The sequence below is a fragment of the Tauraco erythrolophus genome, chromosome 5, assembly GCF_009769465.1.
Source record: "Tauraco erythrolophus isolate bTauEry1 chromosome 5, bTauEry1.pri, whole genome shotgun sequence".
In the NCBI taxonomy this organism is placed as follows: domain Eukaryota; kingdom Metazoa; phylum Chordata; class Aves; order Musophagiformes; family Musophagidae; genus Tauraco; species Tauraco erythrolophus.
Window position 1 is genome coordinate 74,566,288 of NC_141469.1, and position 20,532 is coordinate 74,586,819.

The 20,532-nt window shown below is 38.4% G+C and overlaps 1 protein-coding gene across 2 annotated transcripts in view; it reads left to right on the forward strand.

Annotated features, from left to right (window-relative positions):
• The window catches only part of GRID2 (glutamate ionotropic receptor delta type subunit 2), a 753,158-nt gene that overhangs the window by 581,563 nt on the left and 151,063 nt on the right, over positions 1 to 20,532 (forward strand). For both annotated transcript variants that reach the window (XM_086611621.1, XM_086611622.1), the window contains one exon: positions 12,722 to 12,823. In XM_086611621.1, the coding sequence (XP_086467747.1) occupies positions 12,722 to 12,823 (102 nt within the window). The remainder of the gene's footprint in view (positions 1 to 12,721; positions 12,824 to 20,532) is intronic.

Below are 20,532 nucleotides of genomic sequence, written 5' to 3' on the forward strand. Positions count from 1 at the left end.
ATTACTGACTTGTTAATATCATCCTAAGATAGATGTTTCTCCCTTCTTAAAAGTAGTAGAACTTTTCAAATGGAAAGATGATTTTAAAATTCATATTACCCATTAAAATTAAATTCCATAAAACACTATAGTGATGAGCACAGTATGACTACTTAGCTGGTTAAATAATCACTACCATATATGCCACAATATGTTCTTAGAAGGACATTTGCAATATCTAGCTAAGATCTCAGTGATTTAAAGTTCTTAGTTTCTTTACACGATTTCAGCATTGCGTATGGGGGATATAATGTACTAGTAAATGTAATTCCCATCCTTTGCAAGATAGATTTATAATGTGTTTCTGTAGTTTTAATTACTAAGATATATTGTTCATTTATTTTTGTGGCAAATTCTGGTTTCATTAAAGCAGTGATTTTCATTTGTAATAAAAATGTATTTTACTGATTCAGCTATTCTAGAGAGGGTTTATTAGACGTGTCAATTAATCTTTTAAACTAACGGTTTACTATTTCCACAAGGATTCTTTATTTAAGCATTCAGGTATTCTGTTACATAAAATTTGCCATTTAAATGTTTATGACATGTAGATTGTTCTGACAAGTTTATTTGCCATAATAAGAGCAAATACTTGCACTGTAAGGAGCAATGAGTTTGTAAAATCACTCACAGTCAACCATTTGAGTTCTCCAGAGCAATCTACTAAAAATGTCTTGTCTTGGTAGGCTAAACTCAGCTTTTTCCTTCCCAAAACTCTTTAACCTTCCAGTTTTGTCCAGCTGATGTTAAAGCAGAAGAATTGTTCTTCTTTTCATAGCACTTTTCATAGACTTCTTAGAAACTTTCTGTCTAATTGTCAGAGTAGTTTTTCATGCAGCAGAGTCATAGTCTGCCTCCGTAATGCAATTTTATTGTGATGCTTTTTAAAATTTTCAATAGTAAATAAGAGGCATATAGAAATGCCTAGAAACTTTTTTACAAAATGTTATACTACTCATCCGAATCCTCTTTTAATAGGCAACCTTTATTCCCCACCTTACTTCTTCAGCACATACAATTTATGTTCACTCATGCCTCTTTCTCTAATACTGAAGCACCTACTCCATTGATCTAGCTACTAACAGATCCTGCTAGGGTTTAGATATTCTTCTGCAGAGCACTGATTAGTAGTACAGTGGGCTCCAAACTCAGCTTAAACCATGTACGTTGTGCAGTGCACACAAATGTAACATAAACACTTTAAACAGGTTTTGTACAGTCTGACTCTCAACTGTGATTGCTGTATAGCATTAGCACCATCAAAAACCACTGTGCAATCAGCATTACACTTTTCCTGGTGGTCAGATGATGACGCCTCTGAAGTGTCATTGAGGGCACCATCAGAAGGCCACAGGAGCACAGGTCTGTCTTATGGACAGTATTTCTGCTACATAATGATGTAGCAAATGTCCTGTGGTATATAGAAAGGAAAGAAGCTGAATGTATTGTCTGTGCTGAAGGTGAGTTTATAGCGCCAGTAGTTAGAGAGGAAATTGCTTTTGATCATTATCAGTATAACATTCAGTTATCAGTGAAGCAGTTCTGTCAGGGCCTCTAGCACAGAAATAATTTCAGTAATGGTTTATTGATGCTCAAAAGACCTGTGCTTTGGAACTAAGGCTAGATCATCTGGAAGAAAAAAATCTTAGAAAATATTATCTGGACCCCATGGAGGGGAGGGACCCCTAGTATGAGACAGACCATGACCTAGTTCCTCAAAGATTTCCCAGTGCTCAATGCTCCTGGCCCCTATGCTGATCCTTAGGACTCTAGGTGAACACATCTGCTCTCATTGCAGTTGCATTTAGTGTCGCTCACCAGCCTGGGCTGCGGCACCAAGGACGCTGTTGCATCCTCCGCAGCCAGGAGGAAATGGCCTGCCTCTTGTAGGCAGGATAGGTACCTTGAGTTGATTAGTAATTAATTAGTTCATTATCTCAACTCAGTCCAGCTGGGTAAGAATGATTGGTGCCATAATTCCCCCTTTTTGTTTTATCATTTTTTGTTTTCACAAAGGCTTTATGGGTGAGCAGAGACCTGGCCCATTCATCCAACTCCAGCACACTTCCCTCCCGCAAATACCACGTCGGGGTTTGCGGCTTTACCTTCTTCTCCAAAGGACTCTCCCTCAAGCTCCCAGCTCCAGCTCTTTTGGCTCGGGCTCCTTTGGCTCGGGCTCTCGGCTCGGCGAGGGAGTCGGGGCTTCCCAGGGTCTCACCAATGTATCACGTCGGGGTCACCAGTTGTCACTCACCAGCCTGGGCTGCAGCACCAAGGACACTGTTGCATCCTCCACAGCCAAGAGGAAATGGCCTGCCTCTTGTGGGCAGGATAGGTACCTTGAGTTGATTAGTAATTAATTAGTTCATTATCTCAACTCAGTCCAGCTGGGTAAGAATGATTCGTGCCATATTTAGTGGGAAGAATTTCTCTTCTGTAATCCAGATTGTTGACCACAACCATCTCCTCAAATTCATTCTTGACCTTTCTGTTCTCTGTTGCCCCAAGCCTTATGGTCCAAAAACAGACTTCAGAAGAAGCTGTTGCTTCTTCTCAGCTGTTGCTTAGTACTGATACTCTGCTTGGTCACTGCTGTGCTAAATTTTTTTTTATTTCTTCACTGTCAGTTCTGATTCTTAAGAAAGCTGCTCTGTGCTGAGGGAGTGAAAAAAACACCTCACAATCATATTTTCTTTACTACCAAACTCTCAAAAATATATGATCCAGTAAATCACTTGTAATATCTGGTCCATAATGCACTTAAAGCTGGTAACACTCTAGCCATACACCCTGTGAGAGTGGGTTATACTGGAATAATATTTTCTAACATATCAGTGACAAAATGCTGCTTTGATTTACTAGCCAGCATCAAGCTAGTAAGTCTATGACATATCCAACTTAGTTTCCTGCCAATGCTGAGAATGAATCCTAGATTTTCGAAACAGAGTATTGATCTATGTGTAAGCAAAGATTGTTCCAATCTCTGTACGTCCCATTTAAGTGTCACAGGAATCTGGAGAATCAACAGAAAGCCATTTATCATCTAGTGCTACAGTTGTTGCATTGTCATATTAGCTTCTCTACAGTGAGAAACTTGAAGACAATATTCAAGTAACAACTTCTTCTGTTTTGCCCCTTTTCACCAAAGGTTTCAATTCTTTAGGCACTTTCAGTAGTGTCTTCTCATATGCGTATGCTAAATTGACCTTTCATGTGAATTTCTCATGCTCCATCAGCATTATTTAATTATTTTTTTTTGGACTTTTTGTCATTGGTGTTGATGCTTTGTGAGAAGGTGTTTCATAGCCCCTGTGTCTGGGAATCATGTTGTACTGGCATGTATGAATAGGAGATGCTCTCTTCAGATCTTTCTACTACATTTAAGAAGGAGCTGGCAAATTCTTCTGTGCTGAACAACAGAGAGTGTAAGCTGCTTTGATGCTGTGTGAGTCTGAACAGCTTCTAGACAAGTACAAATATGCTTTAAGATACATACACCACCTGTACTGAACAGTGGTGCATGTTCTCACACTACCTACATACTAACTTCTTTGCCTCTCATGTTGATGATGAGACGATGAACGTGTCTGAGGAGACAGGGACCCACATTATTTGCAATAAAAATAGTATCTTAGCACATACGTCTCTCTTTGACTTTCATGCCAGGACATTAATGCCTTGAGTAAGGCAGGGATGTGTTTTTCTATGTCTGTTTCTTATTCTGTGTTTCATGCTGAAATTAAGAATTATGTAGTGATGCCAAACATGCTAAGTGCAAGTATATATTTAAAAATGAGGATGGTCTCTTTCAAAGGTTTTCAGAACATATATTTCCGTGGTATGTGCATCCTAGGAACATTTCCCACCCTTTGTCCAAGTTCTTTGAGTGCAAGTCTCGTTTTTCACACATAAGGAAAACCACAGCAGCAGTACTGCTCAAGGAGCATTCAATAACTAAGTAAACAAATACATCTACTTTTGAGTAAGTAGTGGTGGAGTGTTTCATTTAAAATGCTTTAGCCTGCTAAAGAAAAAGGGAGATTCCCATATGTTATACCTGGCAAAAAGTATACTTCATAACATCATGTTTCATATGAAAAGATAACCAGATGTAGTTTGTTGATGCGTTTCTGTGTGAGCAGTGATGGGATAATTCTTCTTACACTTCAAAAATAAGGCTAAAGAGGTGCCACTGAGATTAGTCCAGATATTCTCATTGGGCCCACATGTACCTAAACACAGTGTTCCTTGTCAGCTGCCTTTAAAACAAACACAGATTTCTTTAGTATAAGCACAGGTCTGTACTATTGCTCTACTACTGCAGCTCCTGGACTGGAGCTAAACAACAGCCTTCTTTTTCTTCCCAGCTTGGACAGTGATGAAGCTAATGCACAATTCTCCGTGTGGATTTGTTTCCAGAACTGATTCCCAGACTGCTTGTTCTTTGGTTATATTTAAGGGGAGATTTTCATTGCAGAAAAAAAGCCAAGGATGCCACTCAGCATTCCTGCTTACAGAGCTGACTGCAATGCAGTGTGGAAGTGTGCAAGTAACAGCACTGGCAGCCGTCCGCTGTGGAAGCAGGACGTTCAGCATAGACCAAATTATTCTGCTCTGAAGGGTTTACTTATTTGGTTTATTGGACTGGGTTTGTTCAGAATTCTGCTCTGTAAACCCACTTCTCTCCAAGTGAAACGGTGCGGGTTTTGTTCTATGCTATTACAATTTTGATTTATTTCTGGAACACTGCCCCCACAATTTTTGAGCCTTGCAACAGCACAAATGGTTTCTGTTGATATTCAACTTTATCAAACTCTTTCTGAAAAATCAAATACCCAAAAAGCACCATACTAAGCTGAGGGGAAAGCTGGGAGTCTATTGAAGAATGTTTGTATGCTCCCAGGAAACTGATGAGAAGCTGAAATGTGCCATGCACGTTTTTATGTTACCTGAAGAGAGGGAGCTTTGTGCAACCCAGTGGAAAACAATATTTTTCATTGTTTGTCACTGATGTGATTTGATCAAAGGTTTTACTACGATACAAAAATCTTATATATTGTCATCTAATACGAGCTGGAGTAGTAACTTCAAATATTTTTCTCTTTGATTTCATAAAGATGTAGTGGTGTCCCAGCATGAAACGGACCAAGTTCAATTATAAACCCTGATTTTTAAATTTTTTTTCAGACATGATTTAGATAAAAGACATCCTTTTAAACTCTCAAAATGCTTCACGAGAAAGGAGACAAGGATTTGCAATTAAACATCAAAGTGACTGTATTTAAACAGCACACAAACTTGAACTTACTTGATATTGTCAATTTCCCTGGAATAATTCAGACATCAGTGAGCAAGATTTCAGTGTAAAATGAAAGTAATATTCATGAATTTTACTTTGGTAGTATGAAGAACTTTGATAGTCTAAAGGAGGGTTTTGCCTTCCGAAGAGAAAAAAGAAAGAAGTGTGTGTATGTGTGTTTTGAGGAAAGATTATTACCTTTTCTTTTTTAGGAGGAGGAGTGTATTTATATCATATTAAGTTAATCTGGTTTTGTCACCTGATATAATGAGGTGATAAAAGACTCTAGACAGTAAAATATACTGTTAAAAAAATCATGTATAAGTAAATATTAGACCTAATGACTAAATCTGTTACTCATCTCGGGTGGTTACCAGCCTCTCTGTAGCCATTGACCAAAAGCCTCAGCCACCAGCAACACACTCTTGTCAGCTGGCACACTCGCATCTCAATTTTCAGCAAAAGGAGAACAAAACCTGTCTCCTCACAAAAGTTATTTTGTCATTCAAGTAATGACAAGAACATACCAGTAGCCTGCATGCACGTGTTTTCTCTGTGCTCCAGATAGTAGTACAGGACTAATGAAGAAGGACAGATACTTTCCCCATGAATGCTTGCTGCTCCAGCAATCTCCGAGCACCACTGCGATTTTCCATGGGAGCTTTTCCTGCACAGTGCTCCACAGTGCAGTCACCAAATGGCAAAGGGGTGATGTCTACATTGGGTTTTCCAAGTAGTTGACGTTATTTGAAATATGGAGGCAATGGGAAAGAGATCACCATCTGGCTCATTAATATCCTTGCCTGGATCTTTTCCTCAGAGTTTTGTAAGGATTTCAGGGAACAGGAGTGAAAAAAATATGAAAGGTGAAAACAAGAGAAGCAGGGCCATACAGTAATGTATTTTGTTAAGTCTCATCTCCCTCATAACGCAAGAGAAGAGGGAGGAGTTGAGGGTAAGTTTCCTGAAAGAGAGGGCTGCCTGAGAGAAGGGGAGATGCAGGAGCTAAAGAGAAAGGAGAAAGCATCCAAAGTGATTTGAAAAATGAGTCAAAGCTGGATGAAGTGAAAAGTGAGGTTCCTCTACAAACCCAAGCCCTAAACAAAAAGAGCACGACAGGAAAAATGCACAGGAAACAGCAAGGAAGATCAAGGGAAAGAAAAGCAAAGAGGAAAGAAAGTACACACAGAAATGACAAGAGGCATTGTAATACAGGAAAGAGCAAGATAACCACAGGTTCAGCAACTGCTGGGAGTACTGAATTCGCAGAGAGGACTTAGAGAAGGAAAAATAGGGTGTTTTCCAAAGATAAAAGGGAAGACCCTTAAAAATGGGAAATGATAGATTAAACTCAGCAAATTTCAAATGGAAGGAAAAGTAGTAATAGAGAAAGTAAGCTAGAGACGAAGGGGGAAGGAAGTGAGGGACCATTAGAATGACACCACTGGCTTGAGGAGATGGTTCATTATCTTTCAGATGTGGTGATTTACAATACCTTCCAAAAATCATACCATTAGAGTTCCTCTGGAAGCGTGGCCTAAGCACTAAGCATGAGCTTCATGAGTGGAGCACACAGCATGAGAACAGCTGTGCAGTCTATGCTTTTTTGCCCCCGTATATTCAATATTTGTCAGTGGTCTGAAACATCCAATTATAACTTCTGTTATCTATCTGGGTGCATGAATCCTTGAGAAAACGGGAAGAGCTGGTAGGCATACAAGCAGCAGGTTACCAGCAGGTAACTTTCCATTAGCTCCCTTATTTCAATCCGACAAGAAAAGGAAATCTGGGCAGTCCCCAAAGTAAAACATTTTATTAACTGTGTGCAGTGTTATCTTGCTACGTGCTTTGGCTTTGAGGAAAGAAATTCTTACTGAGGTCACTTGCGCTTGTGTCTATGGTCAGTTAATAAAACAAATAGACCACTTTGAGTGCTGAAATTGTGATCCTTAAGCCACTGGATATAAAACTCAACTTGGGTATTCACATTGTCCTAACAGAGCTTGAAAATAACAGAGCGAGTCCAGGGGCAGGTCATTCCTTCTAGTCCAGAGACAAAATGAAGCAATAAAACATACTGTACAAAATAATTAACTGAATGCATAGAACTATATAGGTTTCACCACACAGAATGTAGGAGAAACAAGTGCTGCTACACATTATCCAATTTGTTGAACGCAGTATTTTCTATTGATTTTAACAACTTATTGTTTGCTGACTATTACCTAGGCTCCAGTGAAGGAAGAAGTTAAACACAGAAAGCTCTCCCGCTAATCAATCTGATTAGGAAATTGCTGTGAAGAACAAAACTGATCCTTGTTTCTTTAATCAAGCCCAGGAATACAAAGGCCCTCAGTTAACCCCTGGCTGTTAGACTTTTTGCAGATTTGGTTGACCAACTGTTGGATGCTGGCTAGGGAGCTGAACTGCAAAGACTCTTTAACCAGCTGACAGTGTTTGACTAAATTTTTCATAACTGACAGTATCAGAATGACAATCAAAACATACCTTTCCTGGTGTTTCTTCTGTGAGACATAGTCTTTCATCTGTAGGATTTAGTGTCTGTTTCGCCAGTCACTGTTGGACATATTAAGCAACAGCTGACAAGAGGAATCAGAAATACCCTGTACAAAATTATTTCTATTTTGTCCTGCTTGAATTTGGCCTGAACTAATGTCCTAGCAAATTTTGTAAATGCTGAATCCACACATCACAAAAAAAATCCACCCACTTTTTCTTCTTTTTTTTTTTTTGTTGTGTATCCCATTTTGAGTCTTCCCAGCACACTTGCGAGTTAGAATCTCCTAGAAGAGTGCTGTTTCAAGGCAGCTTCATGATGTTTTTTCCAGTCATGTGAATTTATTATGCTTTTGAATGGAAAAGGGAATTATTAACGTGCATTTCTTTGTTGAAATCGTACATTGGAAGTCAGTTCCTAAAGCAGGTTGGACCTGGATGAAAATTAAGGGAGTTTCTGAAAAACATATGGGTACTGCAGGTGAGGAGGCTGGTATTTCTGTGGGTGACCAACTCTCTTATGAGCTGCTAATGGAGTGGTTCCTCAACAGTGCTCTGGGGTAGGCATTTCCACTGGAAATACTTTTTCAGGATGTCTGTAGTAAAATCAAGATCTTGTTTGTTTTTTTTTTTCTTTCTTTAAATCTCAGGAAAATATAGGAAAGAGGAGTGATAATAATCCTGGTGTCCGGATCAATTCCAGTTGCAGATGTAATGATGATTTATCTTTCAGATTTCACTTGCAGCTTCTCTAGAGTGTTTTCTGCTTTTGACTGTTTTGTAGTGTTGCTGTGATGCAGTCTGAGTTCAGAAGTGGTTGCATGGCAGTGCTGTATGAAGAGGTTCCTGTATATTTGTATCAGTACTCTGGTTTTACTTATTTTTTGTGATTGTCCTCAACTGTGATTGCACCAGGACAATGTATTTTTCTCTATTAATTGGCAAAGTTTTAATGTGCATTTTACTCTGCAAGAAAAAAAGAAATGAATGCTCTCAGGTATTCAGCATTCACTGATTTCATAGGAAGTGGGGGAGAAAATCTGGCTGTAAACACTGTCGTAAAGACATTATAGATTTTAGTGTTCCAAGTGCCTTATAAATCAGTGTCTGGAAATTGCGGATATACATAAAATAGATTTTGCCTGCTTTAATATTGATATACAAATTACAGCCCTTCCATAACGTGCAGTTCATATAGGCAAAAATTTCTAATGAAGAAGCACCTCTGCAAAAGGAGGTCGATTTCTGGCTCTGCCAGCAAAACAGGGGAGCGAAACCCATTCTAATAATGATGACAGAGAGGATAACAAGGTGGAAGGTGAGATGATCAAAGATTGTAAATTGGATATCAAAGGAAGCAGAATGTTGACTTCTTTTGCATCTTCATCATTTTGTATCTGAACATAGCAGAGTGAATGCTGTCATTAGAATAAATAAAAGAAACTACACCTGAAGTAAAAAGCCCTATAAATAAAAAAATTTGTACGGTATGAAGACAAGAACTACTGTGCTCAATAGAGTTCCCATCTCCCATATTATTCCACGTGAATCAATCAGAATTAATGTGAGATTCTGTTATTCCCTGATCTATTCTCTCTTTTTGACTATTAGAACAAAATAAAAGGAAAGTAAATGCAGAATGAACAAATGTTTTTCAGAAGTGGTTAAGCAAGAGGTAGAGCTGAAGAGATAGCTTCATACCACCCCCACCTTGCTGTTTCAGCAATAGTTACATTTGCTACTTGCTGCAATGACAAGCTCAAATTGTCATCAATAAATGTTGATTCATTTTCACCTAATAACAGTAAGCAGCTCCCACTGAAAATCAATTTCAACTGTATTGGTAAGGCACTGCACATTTGTCTTCGCCATGACTGTGCTGCATAAAGGAACAATTGAACTGAAAAGTAAATGAACAATAATTGAAAATTAAATGTGCCTTTTTAAAGGAAAATTAGTGCTATGCTAAATTTCCAGGAATCAGTTATTTTGGTTGGTTTGTTGTTTTTTTCTTCCCTTAAAAAGGTAAAATAGAATCATAGAATGGTTAGGGTTGGAAGGGACCTCAAAGATCACCTAGTTCCAACCCCCCTGCCATGGGCAGGGACACCCTTCACTACATCAGGTTGCTCAAAGCCTCATCTAACCTGGCCTTCAACACTTCCAGGGATGGGGCATCCACAACTTGGATCCAAAAATGGATCGGGCTAAAAAGTTAATTGTTTAAATATGTACACATTAATGTACATAATTAAAAATGGACTTTCACCTTGAAAGGATACAAAGGCTCTTCAGTAACTTTCTAGGATTTTAAATCTGGCAAAAGCAGTACAGTTTCTGTGGTAATTATACTTCCAATCCATTTGGATATGCTAATTAGATCTAAATTCTAATTAGTTTCTTTATGTGACTAAGAATGACAATCACAGGATTAATTTAAGGCATTTTTGTTCTTGACTTAGTGCCATTTTCAATATTTTTAGTACAGAAAATGTGGACTACCAAGAGCTTTGCTGTATAGGATGGCAGTGGTTTATCACAGATAGTACACTGTGCACACACTTCAAATGCATTCACTACATTTCACTGCATTATTACAGGTAACACTTCAGCAATTGGGTTATTAAGCTCAAAGTGTTGGAGGGTTTTTCCTGAGGAATTATGAGGACCTGGAACATGTCTGCAGTCCATCCATACAGCTGTGAACGGTTAGATACGCTGCGGAGGTATTAAAGAAGTAGAGATGGCTACTATAATCTGTAGGTGGTCTTTGTGATCAAATGAGAACATGAAGTGAGGAAACCAAGCTGATATAATTCATGTTTTTATTTAGAAATAGCTGTTAGATAAGTAATTGCAAGAGATTAATATGATGCCGCATTCTTTAGTTCCTCCTTGTATCCTATTGTTACTTTCAATGATTTTTGCTGGAGTTGTGAGTTCAGTAGATTCTTTATTGAGTTATTACTTCAGATTAAAAGTATGCTCAGCATTACTCTTGCTCATTCCCTGACAATAGTATAACCTTGACTTCAAAGTGTGAAGAATTAGAACAGCTCTGAGCACTTCTGAAAATGGCAGAGAAATGATCAAGTGGTTTTAAGGCCATCTTCTTTTGGGAAACACAATCATAGAATCACTTAGGCTGGAAAAGATCTTTAAGATCATAGAGTCAAACTTAACCTGTATATCATTGCAGAAAGGTTTAATTTGTCTACTTTTTGAGGCTCCCACTTCTTAGGGAGGCATCGTCAAACAATTGATATGAATATATTAAAATTAAATAATTTAGAAGTTGCTCTAAAAGGATCTAGTGGGAATAATGAAGAAAACAATATATTTCAAATGGTCCACTTCTTAAATTGTTAAATGTGTGTACTCAATTTTTTCCTTGTTTTCTGTCCGACTTTGAAAGATCTGTGTAACACATACACAAAGGCTTTTCCCATGAAGGACTGAAAATAATGCTTTCTGTAAATTTGTGTTGAATCGTGGTCAGCAAAGCTACTCCCCTTCTTTCAGGCCCCTTCAGCTGTTTCAGGCACCTTGCCATTTCTGTGACTGTGCAATAAAGAACAGTAATGTTTTGAATGTTTTACAGTTGATATTTCTCACAGATTACAGGGTTGAATACTCTGAGAGACTGGCCTTAGTAGAGGCCACTGGACCCAGCAGTAACCTACAGGTGTTAATCTTGGTTTTGTTAGAGCAAGATCTTTTGTGCCTTTAAATAGGGACATAAAAACCACCTGGGTTTAGGGGCTTAAGCTAGCTACCTGAGTCAGAAGATGAGCATGCCTCCATAGATTTCATGCACAGTCCATGGAGAAGGCAATTCAGAGCAAGAACTAGTACCAGTAGGTGTCTGTCTCTTTGCCTATATAACAAGTTTACAAAGGCAACTCGTTTACACGCCACAGTTGAGACTTTGCACTAAAGTCCACTGAAGTCAGTCATTGTCCTTCTGTTGTATTTTGGATTTAACACTTGTAATTGTACAGGCCACATGAATGTGGCAATGAATTCCAAAAAAGAAACCACTAATATTTGTATGTAGTGCTAAGGGGCGAGTGTTTGGTTGGTCTGTTTCTCTGTACCCAAGATAAGCATCTACAATCGTGTAAGAATATGGGTAAGTTATGTTTTCAGAGACTCTAAATTACAGGTCAGTATCTGCTACATTCAAATTGAAAGGCAGTTAGTCCTGGAGAGATCCCTGAGAAAAAGCTTCTGTCCTTAGAAGACCAGTGCAAAGCATCTGAATTCCTTTTTCTGCATTATCTGTTGCAGTCCTTTTTCAATACTGTGATATACCTATCCAATGGTCTTTTCCTCAATCATCTTTAAATATGAGTTTTAACATGGCTAAAATCACTGTTATTTCATTTTCAATGAGTAATATAAGCTTTAATTAAAACTAGTGTAATTCTTTTCATCAGAGTTCCACTAGGAAAGATGAGCTGGAGCAGACAGCATGCTAAAATTATGGTAGCTATTATTCCTCCAATTAGTGTATAACTGAAAGTAAGGTAGAAGTCTTGTTACAACCGCACTACTTTTTAAATGGTCTTCATTAATATAGAAGTCCTCCCTGAGCTCATCTAAAGCAATACGTATACCCCCAAACCCTGGATGCTGTCACCCATTGTGCAGTGGTATTTAAAAGCACGACTCGATATCCCTAATTGTTTCATTTGCAATTTAAAGATGAATCTGTGTGCAAGCCCGTCCCTGACTTTCCATCCTATTGATTCCAGAAGGCGGAATACCTATTTCATACGTTCCTGCTTAAAGCTGCCTAGGAGGAATGACTGGCAAAGTCCATTTTATGGACAATGATGAAATTATTTCTGTTTTCTCTTTCAGCTCGGCTGCTGGAATCCCATCACTGGTCTGAATGGGTCACTAACAGACAGAAAGTTGGAGAATAACATGAGAGGAGTGGTTCTGCGTGTGGTGACTGTGCTGGTAAGCAGTTCCTCATCCTTTTGCACTAGAAGAAATGTATTTTCTCGCTCTTGCCTCGTCTTTTTATTAAGTGTACCATTTTACCAAGAACTTAGTGTTCAAGTGTCGGATTTCAGCTTGATGATACCAACTCAATGGAGCAATTTCCACAAAATAAAATTATTTATCAGTACGGTTCATTTCAGAGAGTGAATCAAGCATATTAAAACCTGTTTCTTCCACAGATGCATACTAAATCAGATAACACAATCATATAAACAGATAAAGGGCAACTACAATTGCCCCGTTAGCTAAAGTAACCTGGCTGAAACTCTAAATGATTCATAAGATATATCTGCCTTCCAGTAACCTTGCCGAATTGAGAGCAGTCTGACACAAATTGCTGCAGTCGGAAAATATTCAAGATCAGTTTAGGATGAGTAACGTTAGTTCAGTAAAACATCTGCTGCCGCCTCCTAGCTCTTCTTCAGCTAGGCTCTTCCCTGCGTGGACACTTTTCATTGAGCAGCTGCAGCTGGTTTAAAGCTGAACAGAAAACATCTACCAGAATAGGAAGGTTTTTTGTGATATGAGGCCAGTGTATGCTCTCTCGTAAACTATGGCTGCTTAAGTATAAGTTGTTAGAGTGGAAAAGGAAAGAAATAAAGAAAAATAAATGCATATGAGATGTATAGGCATCTTTGGACCACTGCCCAAGCACAAAGTTGACCCAGGGCTGCAGAGCTGTAAAGGTTATATTGAGCTACTTTCCTTTCTCTACTATCTACTCATGCTTTTCATTACCAATTTGGAGTTTGAAGGCCTGACCACTTGCTTACAAAGAACAAGGCAAGAGTGGTTTCCACGGTTTGCGTTGCTGACATTGCATCATGAAGGAAAAGGCCCAGTCAAGGGTGGAAAGTGAAATCACCAGAGTGTGTCAGTGCCACAGGCAGAGCAGTTTTGTACCCTTATAATTATTTTTATGTGTACTTTAAAAGCTATCACCTGTCAGGGTGTCCTACCTGTTCCAACTCTTAGTACACTAGAGAACTTCCTCTGATAATATCTACAAAACGAACCCCCCAACCAAATAAGAAGGATGAATGCACAGAAAAATACAAAGCAGTAGGGTGGGGTTTTTTACACTTCAGTTGCATGTTCATCAAAATAACATCATGGTAGCTGTTGCTGGTCTTTTTTGTTTTGCCTGACTCATGTTAATTGATTCAGTACAATTTTCTGTTGACAAAAATGATCTGTGGATGTTGTCTAGCAAAATAAATTCAAATTAATCTTGGACGTTTTTTTCTTATTTCTTCTTCTCTCTCTCCTCACTCTATTCTTCTGATTTCATCCCCAGTTATTTTAGTTAGCTTGCCAGAGAGCATTTTTCTTTCAAGACATTATAGCATGAATATTTAGCAACTTGCAAAAATACAAAAAAAAAGTAATTAATTATGCTAATAGGATTCTATATTAATAATAAAAACAGAAGGCAGACATTTGAAGTTCAGCACACCGCAGTTCAGTCTCCTCACTGCTGTTCTCGCGTGCAGATTCATGTGAGCACACAAAAGCCATTTGGTTTTGTTGACAGTTTTAAAGCACAACTGGTGACAACTTCCATGCACAACTAGTGAAAAACACAAATATTCTGAATTGTGATTTCTTAAAATCTGCTAACTTATCATTTTGCTTGCTGACTGTCATTTTATGTAGAATGTGCACTGAAGGCAATATGTGGGGAAGATGTAAATGATTCATAATGACTTCATAACATAAAACTTCCTTTATTCTCTTAAAATTGTAGAGCTTTGCATGACTGGTCAGTGCACTCTAAACAAAATCCTCCTGTGAAACACACTGCAAATCAAGGTTCATTTCATTTTACTCAGCAAAGATGAGGGGCAAGGATTTTGTAAACTACATGAATAAAGCGAGGAAGCAAATACTTATTTAAAGTCATGAGCCAGAAACAATATTTTTTACTAGCAGTTCCCTTGACTCATGATACTTTCCCCTAAAGGCCCAAAATCAAGAAAATAAAATACCATTTCTCCCTCATCCACAAACTCTAATGGCTGAGAGATACAGACAAACACTGACAGAAAATCAGGCTACTAACTGAAAGCCTGAAGAGAAGTTGGACAGTGCAGATGCCGGAATTGCAATGAGCTAATTATTTCTAACCTTTTCTAATCTTTGGATATCCATAGATTTTGCTGCTACTCCTGTGGGTAATAGAGCATTATTTAGGGTGCTTACCATCTAGCAGTTTCTCTTACTGCTCTCAGTATGTATAAATAAGAGTTATTCATTAGGATATAGTGGTTTCTAAGTCTTAGTTTAATCTGAGACTTAAAATACAGCTGTCATTAGCATATCATTATTTCAAACGTATATTGCTATACAATAAATTTATAGGGCCTTTACTTGTTTATTATAGCTTGGTTCCCATCTTTTTTCACATAGCTCATTACAATGGTGCAATTATGTTATTTTTACTGGAATAGAATGAATAAAAAAATATATTATTTGATTTGAGAGGAATCTTAGCTGGGATGCCATAACACTGGAAATGAAGCAAAGCTATATATATATAAAAAAAAGTATTACTATCTGTTTTCTCTCATTTTAAAAATTAAACTTTTAGTCTTGCTGGTTTTATTCAATTTAGAAAAACTTGTTCTTAGGAAAACTTGGTTGACAAGGACTAGTCTAGAATTTTATTAAGCCTTGTTCATTTTACAGCTATTATTAAAGGATGTTTGCAGTTAAGGCCATTCATTTTGTGAAATAGAATAAAAAGTTGAAGTTACAGTTTGGACAAATCAACAGAACTGTTTCAGGTAAATCAAGGCAATAGTAATATATGGAATTGCAGTGTTCATCTGGTTTTGTATCTACAGGATAGGACAGAACTGGAGATTTATATTTAACTTGTATATGATGAAAATGTGCGATTCTTGTCTTTGATATGAGTGCAGGAGAGATTTCACTCATCAACTTTATTTTAGTGATGATTTTTATCATACTTTCTTTTCCATCTTTCTCTGAGTTCTTCAATTAAGTCAATACCTTTCTGTTAAAAGTGAAGAATCTGTTATTGACTATGAATGATTAGTTATGTTATTAGTTTTGCCAGTTTCTAACAGGATGGTCTTGATCCAGGGAAACAGGAAGGTTTATGTTAAATCAAATAATAATACCTTTGAATATGAATGAGTTTCTATTTCATTGAGATTTGAGAAGTTAACATTAATTTGTTAATTTGTTCTGTTACTGCTTCTGCTCTCTTGTGTCTTTCTAGATAGCAACCTTTCTCATCTTCCAACTTCATTTTGTTATGCCTTCAAGTTGGAAAGGACTAGTTCTAAAAATTGTGGTAGAATCTGAGAGTATAGCAAATTGAAACACCTGGGTTGTACTGCATTATACTTATTACGAAATGAAACACTCTGCAGTCTGAAAATGGTAAATGATTGTGACTGATTTCCCCAAAGCAGTCCTTCAAAAAGCGAGTGCTGAAAAATTCCCATCATCTACATCCATCTACTAATTCCTTTCCCTAGATAAATTTAACAATTATAGGTTATTTCACAAAATCTCTTTGTGAATATGACAGAATACAGTATGTCCTCAAATTGGAAATTGCTGGTTTCATTTGGCAGTGAATCCTGACTCCTCTGAAGTAGGTGGGAATTCTCTCCTTTGCATAAATAGGAGTAAGAAACAATTATTTGTGTTTTATTCTGAGGGGAATTATAGTCATGCCTGTGCACATGTGATTCAACGTTTTAATCTGACTTAGATTAGTATCACACTTTTCAGACTTCTAGAAAAGGTTTATTTTGTCTTACTTAAATATCAAATGTGTCTCTGTCTTGAACTGCTTCCTCACATGCAGCCAGTGCTTGAACTTTCTGTTTGACAAGTTACTTTTAAGTTCAAGGGACTTGCTGGTGCATTTCTGAAATGTATTCTGAGTTTCTGAAATGTAGCTCAATCAAAGGTCAGCATAATAGCTCCAAACAAATTCAGAGTGTCTTGAATGAACAATTGCCCAAGAACAAATTTAGCTAGATATCCATTTTAGCTATTTCAGTTTGTCCTCCTCTTTTTCAGCTGCTCAGTTTTATTGAAAGGGAGCTAGAATACAGCAGATATTCTCATAATATCGTTTTAGTAGTAGTGGCAATTAATGAATTATTCATATGAATGTTAAGCCATCAGAAATGGAATGAGATTTGGCCTGTTTGACAATGAATAGGCCAGCAGGTATTCGCAAAATCATGTTTCTTAAAAAGCCCCTGTTGTTTGAAAAAGTTTGAAATTCCCCATTTTAAAGAATTAACACCTTGACGGAAAAGTACAGAACCTTTTCTGAAAGTCCATAACGTGTAACTTCCTAATGGTGCAAAATATATTTGGGACTTTACGTGAAAATTTGATACAGCTCCCAAACAGGAGGCATATATTTTCATATCTGGATGGTTCTAAAAATGTGGGCAGGATGAAGAAAAGAAAAATAAGAGCAAGAGATATAGAATTATGCTTTGCCATACATCCCTATGTACTAATTCCTGAAAGTTATTACCTAGGTTACTTGCATAGAGGTAGGTGGACCAGAGGCAGTTTGGTGACCCTTGGCTCCAGGTGGGCACTGTGGGACATAGTGTACTGAGAGGGCTGGCAGAAAGGTAGACAAGCACAGCGGAAAAAATACAGCGTCATTTACACCAGGGAAAATATTATCATATGTGCACTAGTTTAATTCTTGGTGGTTGGTGTTAAACACGTGAGCATTTGTTGCCCAGATAGAAAAGAAACCTGAAAGCAGACAATATCTTTAGGGATGTGCGCTGGCAGGAGGTCTGCATCTCCAGTTCCTTCTCCCATTGAACTTACCACTCGGAGAAAAGATGAAAAGTAAGATATGAAGCTAAGTCCTGGTTTTAAAAGCTGAGGCTGTCTTTGGGATTTGACTTCCAATACTGGTTTAAACAAAGTAACAGAAGTCCTTTCCAAGAAGCTGGAGAAGGTTTCAGAGAGATAAGAAAAAGGAATGGCATAAGAGAGATAAAATTAGACAGTGTTTAAGCATACACATAGAAACAAACGGTCAGAAATATAAAGGATAAAAAAATGGCAACAGAAAAATATCAGTGAATGACTGTAAAACAAAGATCAACTGCAGCAAAGATTATGTGTGGAATACCTCAGGAAATACTGAATAAATATTTTATAATAGTGTACAATCAGAATCATAGAATCGTAGAATGGTTTGGGTTGGAAGGGACCTCAAAGATCATCTAGTTCCAAACCCCCTGCCATGGGCAGGGACACCCTCCATGACACCAGGTTGCCCAAAGCCTCATCCAACCTGGCCTTGAACACTTCCAGGGATGGGGCAGCCACAACTTCTCTGGGCAACCTGGTCCAGTGCTTCACTGCCCTCAATGTAAAACATTTCTTCCTTATATCTAATCTAATCTAATCTAATCTAATCTAATCTAATCTAATCTAATCTAATCTAATCTAATCTTCCTTATATCTAACCCTTCTTTCAGTTTAAAGCCATTGCCCCTTGTCCTATCACTACATGCCCTTGTAAAAAATCCCTCTCCAGCTTTCCTATGGGCCCCTTTAAGTACTGGAAGGCTGCTATAAGATCACCCTGGAGCCTTCTTTTCTCCAATCTGAACAGCCCCAACTCTCTCAGCCTGTCTTCATAGCAGAGGTGCTCCAGCCCTCGGATCATCTTCGTGGCCCTCCTCTGGACTTGCTCCAGCAGCTCCATGTCCTTCTTGTGTTGGGGACTCCAGAGCTGAAGTCAGTATTCCAGGTGAGGCCTCACAGGAGCAGAGTAGAGGGGCAGAATCACCTCTCTTGACCTACTGGCCACGCTTCTTTTGAATAGTCTCATAGACAATGCCGCTTCCATTTTCTCCCATTTTTTTGGTGCTCGCTTTTCTCCTGTAATTCTGATTCCTTTCCCTACTTTCACAACTGAATGATGTGCACTTCTGTGAATCCTTCTTCATTCTGTCAGGCTGCACTTTCTATGCACTAGTGCCTACAACCTTTTTAAAAAATAATTTTAATTAAGGCATGTATTATACTAAATTATATGTTGCTCTGTGCCTCAGTATTGTCAGCATATTGCACTATGGTGCACTGTAGTGAATCTCCTATGGCAGCAGAAACGCTTTAGGAGGTGGTAAGTTAAGAAACGTTGCATTACTATCCTCACCAGTTGTAGTATTTGTAGTTTTGAGCAAACATATTTTATTCTTTTATTTGTAAGAATAAATCCTTCTTTGATGGCCATTCATGCACCTGAGTTTGAACAGCAGAAAAGCTGTGAGTGCTGTAGTTTATTCCATCTGGAGTCTGTCATAAAATCTCCATATACTATAACTCAGTAATGTATTTAGTATATACCATGTGTGCTGTACTTACACTTCAAAAATATTTGAAGTTTTATAATATTCCATTGCTAGTTGTACAGAATTCATGATTTCCTAGACAGCAACAAATGCCTGTGTCTTGATTTCTCTTCCTTTTTACTGCCCATATCTATCTTTGAAAGAAAGCTGGAAAGAACTGATTTTTATAGACAAACACATCAAGAAAAATATTCAGTGAAATGGTGGTAAAATATAGCAATAGTGGTAGAGGTGTTCATTTCATTGATAATTGAATGAAATCATCACGAGCAAAGATGCATGACAGGATTAGGCTTACTATTTGTTATTCTTCGTAGTTTCCCTGGTTGTTGACATCAAAGCTGTTGATTGGTATGAGATACAGAATCATAGAATCAAAGAATGCTTTGGGTTGGAAGGGGACCTTAAAGATTATCTAGTTCCAACCCCTCTGCCATGGGCAGGGACACCTTCCACTACACCAGGTTGCTCAAAGCCTCATCCAGCCTGTCCTTGAACACTCCCAGGGATGGGGCATCTATAACTTCTCTGGGCAACCTGTTCTAGTGCCTCACTACCCTGAGTGAAGAATCTCCTCTCTTTCAGTTTAAAGCCATTGCCCTTTGTCCTATCACAACATGCCCTTGCAGAAATTCCCTCTCCAGCTTTCTCGTAGGCCTCCTTTAAGTACTCTAAGGGTTCTAGAAGGTGTCTCTGGAGCCTTCTCTTCTCCAGGTTGAAAAACCCCAAATCTCACAACCAGTCTTCGTGGCCCTCCTCTGGACCCGCTCCAACAGCTCCATGTCCTTCTGTTGGGGACTCCAGAGCTAAATGCAGTACTCCAGGTGGGGTCTCATGAGAGCCAGAGTAGAGGGGTAGAATCACCTCCCTCGACCTGCTCGCCATTCTTGGGATGCAGCCCAGCATACAGTTGGCTTTCTGGGCTGCAAGTGCACATTGCCGGCTCATGTTGAGTTTCTAATCAACCAACACTCCCAAGTCCTTCTCTAGGCTACTCTTAATGCATTCTCCACTTAACCTGTATTTGTGCTTAGGATTGCCCTGACCCGTGTGCAGGACCTTGCACTTGGCCTTGTTGAACTTCATGAGATTCTCACAGTCTCACTTCTCCAGCCTGTCAAGGTCCCTCTGGATGGCATCCCTTCCTTCCAGTGTGTCAACCACACCACACAGCTTGGCATCATCAGCAAACTTGCTGAGAGTGTACTCAATCCCACTATCCATGTTGCTGACAAACGTTTTAAATAACATGGGCCCCAATACCGTTCCCTGTGGAAC